At 48.4% G+C, this 13581-nt stretch overlaps 1 protein-coding gene across 1 annotated transcript in view; it reads left to right on the forward strand.

Moving 5' to 3' along the window:
• Positions 1–2832: 2832 nt before the first annotated feature.
• DRD4 (dopamine receptor D4) overlaps positions 2833–13581 on the forward strand; it is a 40919-nt gene continuing 30170 nt past the window's right edge. The window contains exon 1 of the mRNA XM_065404077.1: positions 2833–3159. Within this exon, the coding sequence (XP_065260149.1) occupies positions 2833–3159 (327 nt within the window). The remainder of the gene's footprint in view (positions 3160–13581) is intronic.

Raw genomic sequence — 13581 nt, forward strand, 5'->3', positions numbered from 1 at the left:
GAATCTCTATCAAGCTTGAACCATATTTTTGGTTATCACTGCACTCTCCCTCCAAGCCCTGCCTAGTTGGCCTCATGGTCCTATGTTGCCTGGCTGCAGAAGCAGAAAAATATGAAAAACTTGTACCAATAGAAAATGCTGCATTCTACAGGAGGTGTCAGATTTTTGGGGATAAAATCTGAGGGATATACAGCCACCCAGCCAGAGGCACTATGGCCCTCTCGGCTCCCAGAGTCATGGGATTGTGTCAGAATCTCAGCCTGTTTTTGTTTTTTAACATGACTGTGAAGAAAAGCTTGAAAAGTGACTCAGGTGTAACTGGTGCAGTGACATCTGCCTGAGTCTGCTGGCAGCCCAAACCAATAGCTCTGAAAAGCGCAAACTGTCCAATGCATCTCAGTGGGGCATTAAATTGAAGACTTACTACTCTGAGGCCCTGGCTAACACCACCCTCATAGAGGAGGATGCTGGAGGAGAAAGCAGCAGGCCCAGCCCACCCACTAAAGCAGAACTGGTGGGTTGAGTACTGGGTAGCCTCTGTGCCGCTCTAAGAGAAAGGAGATCCCTACCGCTGCTGAGGGGGAAGCCAGGCCTCATTCCATTGCCCCTGCCTCTCTGGGAGGAGAGGATCCCCCACCACCACTGCAAAGAGTGGGGGGCGGCACACAGGGATGGAGCCAGGGGGTTCCTCATGGAGTGTCATGGAGTGTCTAGGGCCACAGATTGCCTTAAGGTGGCCCCGCATATGCAATACGCATGATGGGAGGCCGAGGTTGTCTTGTTCAGGATGGCTTCTCTTGTGATTTAGCCATTCCTGCATAACGTGGTTCTCTCAGACTCCTGCCAAGAGAACCTGTAGACCATGCCACAGTGTAGAGAATTCCCTGATTATAAAGGGCCTGATCCTCAGCTGGTGTAAATAGGTTCAGCTCCGTTCATTTCAATGGAGCTAAACCCACACCCCCCAGCTCTGGATCTGGCTCAGAGTGAGCTCTTTGGGCTTTTTACTGACTCACCATAGCTCTTGGACAGCACTCTTTATCTGTAGAGCTCAAAGCACTTCCTCGCAGGAAGGTAACTTTAATCTGTTTATCTCCTCTGAAGTATCTGGTATTGGCCACTGTCAGAAGACAGGAGACTGGGCCAGGTGGACCAATATGGCTGTTCTTATGATCCCCTCTTTCAAACTGGGGAAACGGAGGCAGAGGGAAGTGTAGAAGCCTATTGCAGTGATGCCTGTAGCCCTGATCCTGCAGCCTGCTCTATGGGGAATAGGAGTTTCCCTGCACAGAACAGCTTGTTGAATTGGGGGCGTAAGTACTGACATAGTGTGGTAATGAACAATAATCACAACATCTCATGTAATGAGGATATTCAGTTTCCTCTGTTATAGCCTCCTTCAGAGTGTAATGAGCAAGTTTCATGCTGCTTAAAGAGGTATCACACTAACTGTTCACCAGTAGTGCAAATCTCCTCTATAATTTCTTTGCATTTGTTTTTCATTGGCATTTTTCAGTTTAAATACAAATATTGTCTTGTTTCATTATTCAGCCATCCACAAAGGAGACAATGATATATTTTGACACTAGACTTTCTTGGCCTAGGAATTAATGAGTAATGAATACAGAGGTGCTAATAGCTATACACAGAAAAGTACAGCTAATTCAAGTAACAACATAATAACAATAAAAATAACAGCAGTGTGGAAGTAAAACGCTGGCATGATATTTTGTCTGCGTGGTTAAAAAGTGTAATGAGTCTGGATTTTATGGGAACTGGAGCTATATAAATACTTTAGGATAGATGGAAGGTTAGGAAAAAAGGTAATTTAGGTAGAAATTAACAACAGAATAATTCTCAGGCCACTTTACTACATACGGCTCCCCTTGGCTGCACGAGGAGTTTTGCCCCGGAGTAGGACTGAGACAATATAAATGGATTTTCACTCAATCGAATGAGTGATCAGTGTTTCGTTCCGTTTGTGTGAATGTGGTGGGTAAAGCGGACCCCAAGTCTGCTTGCGCTAGCCCCGTTACTGCCTCGGGAGATGTGGGGATAGGATGCCGTGGAGCACGGATTAAGATCTCGGAAAGAGCTGGAGGGTTTTGCCGCAGATTTGTTACAGGCACCGTGTTTGTTACAGGCACCTCTGGCTCCCCCTTGGGGAAAGGGAAGAGCCCCAGGTCGTGGCACAGGGGACTCCTGGGACTGACACAGGGCAGGTAGCAGCGAGCTGGCTGCAGAAGAAGGGGATTTACTGTGGGATGAAGCTGTACAACGCCCCCTCTCCTCCCGAGGGCTCGTCCGCCCATCCGCCCACGTGGCTGGCGGTCACCCTCGCTGCTCCAAGCCGGAGCTGCCGCCCCAGCCCTTTCCATAAGCCAGCAGCGCTCAGCGGCTCCTGTAGCCCTGGCACCTGCCGCGGCCCCCTCCGCCGCTCCTGGGGGCGCTGGCTGGGGTCACGGGGTGCAGCGCCGAGCGAGGGCGGGCTCAGCCCTGCCCGGCTTGGAGCGCGCCTGGGAGCCGGCGGCCGCGCCCCACCCCTGGAATCAGCTGGCTGGGGGGGACACGCGGGCAGCTCCGCCTTCGCGGCTCACTCGCGTGCGGCCGGGGCCGCTGCCTGCAGCGCGGGGAGGGAAAAGTTGCGTCTGCGGGGCAGGGACTTCTCCGGGCGCGGGAACTCTGCGGGGAGGAGGCGTCGCGCCGGGCTGCTGCCGCCGCCTTAGCCCGGGGACCGGAGGAAGGAGCCGGGCTGATTTGCCTGCAGCCGGGCGCCGTGAGCCCCGCCGGTGCACAGACCCCGCACGCAGCTCCGCGGGCTGGGGGGACCCCATGAGCCTCTCCCGGCCGGAGCTGCTCCTCGGCCCGGCGGCTGCGGCGAGGGGGGTGCCCCGGGACGGGCGGGCCGTCATGCCGGGCAACGGCAGCGGGGAGCTGGGCAACGCCACAGCGTCGGGAGCGGCGCCCGGCTACAACTTCGCCGCCTTGATCTTCGGCGTCTCGCTCATCCTCTGCGTCCTGGGCGGGAACCTGCTGGTCTGCCTGAGCGTCTGCTCCGAGCGCGCCCTCAAGACCACCACCAACTACTTCATCGTCAGCCTGGCCGTGGCCGACCTGCTGCTGGCCCTGCTCGTCCTGCCCCTCTACGTCTACTCCGAGGTGAGTCAGAGCCTCCTCCAGCAGGCTGCCCGCCGGGGACCTCTGCGCGGCACAGAGCCCGGGCACCCTGGCTTGTGCCCCCTGGGTGCTTCCCAGCCGCCTTGCGCCTCCACTGGGTCCCTGGGTTTTTAACTGCTGCATCCCCTCTCCCAGCCCTGCTAGTGCGGCCACACTGTGCCTCGCAGCTCTTCTGACTCGGCTCAGCGGCTTGAGCTGCGTCCACACTGCAAAATGACAGGGCTTGGACCCCAGTCATAGCTGGAATGTGGGATGATCCCCCTAGAAGCTGGGGCCTGAGTGCTTGCTGTCTCAAGTCAGATTGATTTGTGTGTGGGGGGTTGGGATCAAACCTGAGTCAGAGCCCAGGCCTGATCTGCAGTTCCACCAGGCTGGGGTGAGGGATTATTTTGCCCCTAGTGTCGTGTTTGTTTGTTTAGGGTTCCAAATCAGAAGTAAAACACAGTTTCCTGAGCCTCTTTCAAGATGTGTCCACTCTGCCCCGCTGAAATGCAAGGTCAGGCGCATGGAGATGAAATTTCTCAGCAATTGGAGTGAGGATCTGGCTGTAGATATTTGGATGGACGATTATTATTTTGGTTGCATGAGTGGTGGCCGGTTTTGCGGAATGTCTGACATCCGTGTCTGTAGGAGAAATCTCCTAGTGGTAGCCCAGCCAAAAATACTTTGAGAGAGTAACTTTTCTGCTCTGCGTGGGGCTGGAGAATGAAGGGTAGCAAATGTGGAACAGACTGAATGTCAGGCCTGTGTTAATTAGAAACTCTGATACAGCACATGCCTGATACTATTACGTTATCTCAACAGAACTGTTATGATTAAAAAGAGTCCTTATTTTCCTAAGCTTAGTTGTAGCATACACAAGAAGGATAAGCTATAGAGCTGGGATGTTTTTGCCTTGCAGGTGTGAATAGAAATAGTTATCCTGCAGTAAAGCTCATCAAAGTCAATTAGGGTGACCAGATGTCCCTATTTTATAGGGACAGTCCCAGTTTTTGGGTCTTTTTCTTATATAGGCTCCTATTACCCCCCACCCCCGTCCTGATTTTTCACATTTGCTGTCTGGTCACCCTAAAGTCAATGGAAAGACTCCCACAGCCCATAAAAGTCAATGCTCGGGCACTCAAGCTAGTGTTTGGATGTGCCCAAATCGTTTGAGAGGCAGCAGTTTTTTGCTCCAAGGGTGCATGTTGTGGGGGAGGGCAGCCTAGAGAGAATTGCTGGAAGGCCCTGCAGGGCTTGGAGACATGAGTAAGGCCAGGAAGCCCAGGTTAAAGTGATCAAGCAGCCGCATCCTCCCCCCCAGTTGTCTGAAATCACTGAGGACACAGCACATGGAGTGAGAACACTTTTGGGCTCCCACATGCGCACACACGGGTGAGAGACACAGAGGCTTTACTGAGGGATTATAGGATTAGCATGGGGCTGGAGGAGAAGGGTTAAAGTGGGGGTTAGGAGAGCTGGACAGGGTTGGGGCAGACATTGAGGGTGTTGGGAAAACTGGAGGTTGCAGGCAAGGAGACACTGCCATCCAGCACCTGACCATGCTGGATCTGTCGTATATCACGAGGAAAATCAGGGAAAGGAGGTAGGAAGCTCAGAGTTCGGGGTGCCCTTACCTTCCTTGCAACGTCCATGGAATGCTGAGCACTTTCTCTGATCTTCCTGAGGCAAGGGTCATTCAGAAGTGCAAGCTCAGCTGCAAAGCCATCCAGCACCGGTGTGAGCTCATGACACTCACCTAGAAGAGCCCCGTGCTCTGCTTCCCAGACAGCGTCACTGCAGATCAGATTGTTAAAGGTATCTAGGCATTGCTGCACTCATTGTTGCAATGCCTAACTGATTTAGGAACCTAAATCTAATCTTCAAAAGGGATTTAGGCATTTAGGAGCCTAAATTCTAATGACAGCTGATAACTGATTTAGGAGTCTAGATCCTATGTGTTGTAATGCTGAGCACAGCAATGACTAAATACCTTTACAAATCTGGGCCTAAGTGACTTAGCCTTTTAAGTGCCATTTCAAAACTGATTTAGGACCCTAAGTCCCATTGACTTTCAATGAGATTTAGGTTCCTAAGTGCTTAAGTCACTTTTGAAAATGGGACTTCGTTGTCTGGGTTAGGTCTTGCAATGCTGAATGGAGCAGCTCCTAAATACAACTAAAAATTTGGGCCTGTAGCACTCCACCATCTTGCCACAGGGTCTTTGCAAAGGACCATTAGAGATACTGCTTGCACCTGCCAGTTTGCTGCTTGTGTGTGCAAATGCATAGATGACTTCCTAACTACTATGATCCACAGGGTTACATGAGCACGAGTTTCCTTGTGGACTGGCAGAGCCCAACACCAACGACAGCAGGAACTGTATGCTGCAGAGAGCTTCCTCTCTATACTGGGCATTGTAGATGGCATAATGAAGTGCAATGTGTGTGTTTGGGGGGCGGGAGGGAGCGCGGATGGACGACTGACACAATGCAGCCTCTAGGAAATACACCTATTCCTTGAATAGCATGGCTGTATGTAATGCAAACCTAGTGTTGACAGCTGTGATGGTTGGCCTGGAAGGGACCTCGAGAGGTCATCGAGTCCAGTCCCCTGCCCTCATGGCAGGACCAAATACTGTCTAGACCATCCCTAATAGACATTTATCTAACCTACTCTTAAATATCTCCAGAGATGGAGATTCCACAACCTCCCTAGGCAATTTATTCCATTGTTTAACCACCCTGACAGTTAGGAACTTTTTCCTAATGTCTAACCTAAACCTCCCTTGCTGCAGTTTAAGCCCATTGCTTCTTGTTCTATCCTTAGAGGCTAAGGTGAACAAGTTTTCTCCCTCCTCCTTATGACACCCTTTTAGATACCTGAAAACTGCTATCATGTCCCCTCTCAGTCTTCTCTTTTCCAAACTAAACAAACCCAATTCTTTCAGCCTTCCTTCATAGGTCATGTTCTCAAGACCTTTAATCATTCTTGTTGCTCTTCTCTGGACCCTCTCCAATTTCTCCACATCTTTCTTGAAATGCGGTGCCCAGAACTGGACACAATACTCCAGTTGAGGCCTAACCAGAGCAGAGTAGAGCGGAAGAATGACTTCTCGTGTCTTGCTCACAACACACCTGTTAATGCATCCCAGAATCATGTTTGCTTTTTTTGCAACAGCATCACACTGTTGACTCCTATTTAGCTTGTGGTCCACTATAACCCCTAGATCCCTTTCTGTTGTTCTCCTTCCTAGGCAGTCTCTTCCCATTCTGTATGTGTGATCACTTTTTTCCTTCCTAAGTGTATCACTTTGCATTTGTCTTTGTTAAACTTCATTCTGTTTACCTCAGACCATTTCTCCAATTTGTCCAGATCATTTTGTGGTTTGAGCATTGACCTGCTAAACCCAGGGTTGTGAGTTCAATCCTTGAGGGGGCCACTTAGGGATCTGGGGCAAAATCAGTACTTGGTCCTCCTAGTGAAGGCAGGGGGCTGGACTCGATGACCTTTCAAGGTCCCTTCCAGTTCTAGGAGATAGGATATCTCCATTAATTAATGTATTTTATTTATTTATTTAAGCAGTTGCAATCCCTCCCAGTTTGGTATCATCTGCAAACTTAATAAGCGTACTTTCTATGCCAATATCTAAGTCGTTGATGAAGATATTGAACAGAGCCGGTCCCAAAACAGACCCCTGCGGAACCCCACTTGTTATCCCTACAGAATCATGCATTTACTTGTATGTTCTGCCATTGTCACCTCCTTTGTTCACTCAATTTACAGCCTGAACCCTGAGCTTCATGTTGGTGAGAGGGTATGTGAGCACCTACCAGCTCATTCTCAGGGGGTATGTGTATCACTTCTGTAATTATGGTCTCAGTTTCTGGAGCTGGGATTTCTCTGGCTCCCTCGTCCTCTCTGTAGTCTTCCCCATTACCTGTGCCAGCTCCAGATGCTGTGCACTGAACCCTCACCAAAGTTGCCTGAAAATAGCTTGGCTCTTACACTGTAGATCTAGGCCTCATTAGCATGTACAATGTGCTAGTTTACATATGTCTGTGAATCTAGAAGGCATTACCATTCAGCCCAGAGTACCTGGGGAATTTCCTTGCGTTGGATGCACTTGAAAATCCCATGAGTGCTGGACACTGACAACTTGGGTGCAACCAAATACCCATTTTGAAAATTCCCCAGCTCCCATGTGAGCCCCTCGATGGGGACCCCAGTAACTAGTTGTGCTTCCACAAGCTTTTGAAAATGTTGATGCTTCATGGGTGCTGACCATCCACAAATCAATATCACCATTTAAAATCAGGCTGGAGTTTGTTAGAAGTGTCCCTTATCTGCCTCTTGCTGCATTCCTACAGCATTTGAAAGCAGCATGGGAAAACTGTTTGTTTTAAAGTAATATTAAAACAATCAGTGACCACCCTTTTCGTACCCCACACATCCAGTCTAATTTCAGAGGCTTTTCTAGCAATTCAGGTGCTGGTGCGAACACCAGACTGTTCCAGCAGGCTACAGGTGTCTCATTGCTGAAGTATGTTAAGTGACTTTTTGGAATGAGTGTGTAACATCTAGATATAGGGAGAACAGCAGCAGTACTGAAACAGCAGAGCATCATAGAGCAGCAAGGTTTTTAGAATCCCTTTGGCTGGGCTGGAAGTACTTGGACAGCTAGGGCACACAGTAGTGGGAGCAGGTTTTCCAAGAAAAACCTTCACCCACATTCTGTTTTCAAAGTTTACTTTGTTGTCTGAGTGCTCAAAGGGGCTTTTGAAAAGTCCCCACTACTACTTGTTCAAGAGGTGACCCCAAGTCTTCTGCCTCCCAGTCCCATGCTCTAAATTAGTGATTATGTTGTCTCACATTCAGAATATGGCCTTGTCTACATGCAAATTTGCACCAGTTTAAAAAGACAACTTTCATTAAACTGGGTCAATTTAATAGGGATAGTCTATGTTACATTATCACAGCCAGATATCAGTGCATCTAGAGGTTTGTTTCTTACATTATCTTGCTGGGATACAGTTACATGGAGGATGGTGTGAGGATACAGTTACATGGGGGATGGTGTGAGAATGAATATGGGGTGCTTGATTTTCAGTGCTTGATTTCCCCCTCCCCCCCCCCCCCCCGTTTCAGTCCAGGTCAATTCAAACTGGCCCACCAAAGTGGGCCAAGTTATGCTTAGTTATATGCTGGAGTAAATCATGGCAGTAACCCATTGAAATCAGTGGTGTTACACTGGTGTAAATCCAGGAGTAACAGTTCAAGTTTTGGCTGAGTAGGTTTTGTGTAGTGAGGAAAACATCAAATCTAAGAATCCCACACTTTGGAGTGGAGATTAAAAATTGGATCTGAATCTTTCAGCTCAGATACATCACTTGCCATAGAAACTAATGCTGTCATGGTCTTTCTTTGTTTCACATGTCACTTAGGGAAGGAAAGGTGAGCAGACGCTGCTGCAGGTCAGAGAGATGAGGCAGTGGAGTGTGAAGCAATTATCACTATCTGTTTTTAAAATTCAGTAGCTTTCTCTTGCCTCCAGTGTAAATTCTATTGGTATTTGATGTGTGGTGACACCAGCATGCAATAGTTTGAATTTAGATCCTGCCTCCATCCCATGCAGCGATGAGTGAATCATCAGTGGTTAGCTGAGGCAGCCCTCCTGAGAGCTTTTATGCCTTTTGTTCAGTGGGAGCAGAAACACAAATCTCCCTTCATCTAAATAAATCAGTGTGGATTCCCCACCCTCAACAGGACAGGCCTGAGCAGCTTGCAGTTTCTTGTTGAAATGCAGGAACCTCTTATTTCAGATTTTTAGAGGCATTAGTGGTTCTGTGGATAATGTGGTTGAGGTTTACAGCGCTGACTAAAAGATTTAGACACAATTGGGGGTGAAATCCTGGTCCGGGCTCGGGGAGGAGGCGGAGCAGAGGTGAGCTGGGGTGGGGAGCTGCCACGGGGTGGGGGGGGCGCCTCAGAGCGGGGGGGAGCTGCTGTTGGGGGGGGCGCCTCAGGGCGGGGGGGTGGGGAGCTGCTGCAGGGCTGGGGGGGGGGGGGGCGCAAGGTGGAAGTTTTGCCTAGGGCGCGAAACTTCCTTGCACCGGCCCTGGGGGAGTGCGACGGGAATGCTGATCCATGACCCCGGGGGGGGAGGGGGGGAGTGTAAAAAGAATGGAAAGTACTACTTTTAAATTGTGCGTTTAAAGTAAGTCCCTACATAGATGTATTCATCATTTCTTGAATTTTACACTTTGCTACCTATATCATACCACAAACAAAACTGATACCTATAAAGACTAAGTGACAATCCAAATGCTGTTGATGTGAAACTCCTCCTTAGTGAGCTGCCAATGAGTGCCATGGAAACTACACGATATTGAAATCCAATTCTGCGAGGTGACCAAAAGCATCATGCAAAAATAAAATAAAATAAAGGATTATCTTAGACAACTTCACAATCAAATTGAGGTTTGGTTGAGCATTCTGTAAAATTGCTAGAGGTTATACATAGATTCTATGCATAAACTGTTTTTTTGTTTGTTTTTGTTTTCAGGAAACCTGAAAAGCCATTTGCACTTAAAGTTGGCTAACCCATAGAGCTCAGCCTACAGAAGCAATGAAGGCCTTGGCTACACTCGGGACTTCATAGCGCTGCCACGGCAGCACTGTGAAGCGCAAGTGTAGTCGCGCCGCCAGCGCTGCGAGAGAGCTCTCGCAGCGCTGTATGTACTCCACCTCTCCGAGGGGAGTAGCTTGCAGCGCTGCGAGTGAGCATGCAGCGCTGCAGGCGCTGATTACACTGGCGCTTTACAGCGCTGTACTCGCTGCACTCAGGGGGGTGTTTTTTCACACCCCTGAGCGCAGCAAGTTGCAGCGCTGTACAGCGCCAGTGTAGCCAAGGCCGAAGTGTGCAGCCCTCTGCCTCAGGCTGAATTTAAAAAAAATTAACAATACCTAGGTCTACAGTTACAGTAAAGCTGTTTCTCAGAACAAGTTTAGGGGAAATAACATTGTTCTGAGAAATAGCTTAACCATTTTAACAGAAATATATATATATATATATATATATATATATATATATATATATAAAATCAGCTCAAATAGTTTGTCTAGCAGAGTTAGAAACACTGAAAATGGGGTCTTATAATGTTAAGGTTGCCTAGCTTTCCTACCTGTGCTGTTTATAATAACTGAGAAAAGAAAAGATTGATGTAACGGTGGTGAGCGGTAAAGGTTTTATGGCCAGGAGTTTGGGATGACTGCATTATTCATGGTTGGCGAAATGTGGTGTTTTTTCAGTAATGTCGAGAGGCCATGTGACACAGAGGCCCATTGGTGGTTCACTATTCTGTGTCAGCAACTCTTGTAAGGCCTGACATACTCACTACCCCTAACACACTGTTGTCATGATATTTACCCAAAAGGTGGCATGTAATACATCGTTGGAAAACTACAAACTCACTGATCATTAATATTCTTGCATGATGTATGTATGGTAAACCCATAAAGGACTTTATAGATTAGGGGTTGACAACCTACGGCACGCATGCCAAAGGTGGCACGCGGGCTGATTTTTAGTGGCACGCTGCTGCCAGCCGGGGTCCCAGCTGCCGGCCCCGCTCAGCCTGCTGCTGGCTTGAATTATGGAACCCCAGACCAGCAGTGGGATGAGCCACTCAGCCCGCTGCCGGTCTGGGGTTCCGTCCGCTGGCCCCTTGCCAGCCGGGGTCCCGGCCGCCAGGCCCGCTCAGCCCGCTGCCGGCCTGGATGGATGGAACCCGGCCAGCAGCGGGCTGAGCAGGGCCGGCTGCCGGGACCCTGGCTAGTAGGGGCTGGTGGATGGAACCCCAGACCGGCAGCGGGCTGAGCGGCTCAGCCCACTGCTGGTCTGGGTTCCGTCTGCCGTTCGCGCCGCCAGTCTGGCACGCAAAACCTTTTACTGGCATGTGAAACCTTAAATTAATGAAGACTTGGCACACCACTTCTCAAAGGTTTTCGACCCGTTATAGATATATGTCTGAAATACGTGACTTAAATGTGTTTAAACCATGCACTTCAGGGGGAGTTGATAAATAAGTTTCTCCAGACAAAGGATACATGATTTCAAAGATTTACTGAACCCAAAAGGAGTAGGGGTAAGGACTCCATAGTTGTCCATCACTTGGGGGACTCAAGCGGCCAGAGCTCTTGAAATCACAGAATGCTGTGTCCTTCAACCAAGGTGGTTGAAGTCTCTGAGAACTGAGTTTAGGTGAGAAACCTGCTTAGGCAAAGATTTTAACTTGCTGAAATTAAGTTTTAGTCTTAGAAGTGTATTTTTACTTTTGTTTGCTTGTAACCCTTTCTATCTTTATTCCTTAAGAACCTAAGAACAGCCATACTGGGTCAGACCAAAGGTCCATCTAGCCCAGTATCCTGTCTTCCGACAGTGGCCAATGCCAGGTGCCCCAGAGGGAATGAACAGAACAGGTAATCATCAAGTGATCCATTCCCTGTAGCCCATTCCCAGCTTCTGGCAAACAGAGGCTAGGGACACATCCCTGCCTATCTTGGCTAATAGCCATTGATGGACCTATCCTCCATGAACTTATTTAGGTTTTTTTTTTTTTTTTGAACCCTGTTATAGTCTTGGCCTTCACAACATCCTCTAGCAAGAAGTTCCACAGGTTGACCATGTGTGTGAAGAAATACTTCCTTTTGTTTATTTTAAACATGCTGCCTATTAATTTAATTTGGTGACCCCTAGTTCTTGTATTATGAAAAGGCATAAATACCATTTCCTTAGTTACTTTCTCCACACCAGTCATGATTTTATAGACCTCTGTCATATTCTCCCCCCCCCCCCCCTTAGTCGTCTCTTTTCTAAGCTGAAAAGTCCCATTCTTATTAATCTCTCCTCATACGGAAGCTGTTCCATACCCCTAATCATTTTTGTCGCCCTTTTCTGAACTTTTTCCCATTCCAATATATCTTTTTTGAGATGGGGCGACCACATCTGCACGCAGTATTCAAGATGTGGGCGTACCATGGATCTATATAGAGGCAATGAGATATTTTCTGTCTTATTATCTATCCCTTTCTTAATGATTCCCAACATTCTGTTTGCTTTTTTGACTTCCGCGGCACATTGAGTGGATGTTTTCAGAGAACTATCCACAATGACTCCAAGATCTTTCTTGAGTGGTAACAGCTAATTTAGACCCCATTGTTTTATATGTATAGTTGGGATTATGTTTTCCAATGTGCATTACTTTGCATTTATCAACATTGAATTTCATCTGCCATTTTGTTGCCCAGTCACCCAGCTTTGTGAGATCCGTTTGTAGCTCTTCGCAGTCTGCTTTGGACTTAACTGTCTTGAGTAGTTCTATCTTATACTTGGTATCACTTAAACCTATGGCTCTTTGTTTAATAAACTTATTTTCTTTCCATGATAAAACAATACAGTGTTGTTTTTGGTCCAACTGCAGTTAAATTAATGAGCTGCAGAGTATTGTCTCTTTAAAGGAGCAATGAAGAAGGTTCTTTCTGTGACTGTTCCAGGAGAGGGCTGTACACTACAGGTCAGATGGTTTTGGGGAAGGTCAGAACTGGGAGGGTATTGGGGTCATCCTGTAAAAAGTAACTGGGCGGTGGAAGCCAGGGTGTGACCTACATGCTTGTAAAACTGGCTGTTGGTGTCAGGGCTGTGAGCCACAGTAACATAGCATGTAAGGCAGTGGTCACCAACCGGTAGATCACTGAGACTAAGTTCCACTGTCAGAGGCTCCACCATCAACCAGTCAATCATAGGGTTGCCAACCCTCCTGCAGCCAAACCGGGAGATCGGCTGCTAACAGTCCAGCGGCGCGGTAGGGCTAAGGCAGGCCCTGGCCCCGCGCCACTCCTGGAAGTGGACGGCATGTCCGGCAGCAGCTCCTGGGAGGGAAGGGTCTCCGCATGCTGCCCTTGCCTGTAGGCACCGGCCCCCGCAGCTCCCACTGGCAGAATGGCCAATTGGACCTAGATCCCATAGGCTCAGTCCAGTCCCTTAACCACACAACTATCCTTCTCCTTGTAAGAGTTCTACAGGTTGTTGTAAAGCTCTGCCAATAAAACCTTCATTCCACCACTTGTATCTTGAATCTGTCTCACGTTGTTTCAGAAAAGAATTATTTTAGACATTGGAGGCGGGGTGGTGGTGGTGGTTGTTTTTAAGCTTTTTGAATCTCCACCCCACATACTCTACTTTTCCTGTCGGATTTACCTGCCTTAGCACCATGAGTCAACTCTTGAGAGCTTTGCAAGAGAGAACAACACTCTGTAACTAACTGAGCGGAGACGCTTCTAGAGTAGGTTTTCTATAAATCCTAATGTTGTGACACAAGGTTTGATATCTTGCAACTGACCAGGGCTAGAAGCCTTATCCTGATG

Source organism: Emys orbicularis, chromosome 4 (genome assembly GCF_028017835.1).
Source record: "Emys orbicularis isolate rEmyOrb1 chromosome 4, rEmyOrb1.hap1, whole genome shotgun sequence".
NCBI classification, from domain to species: domain Eukaryota; kingdom Metazoa; phylum Chordata; order Testudines; family Emydidae; genus Emys; species Emys orbicularis.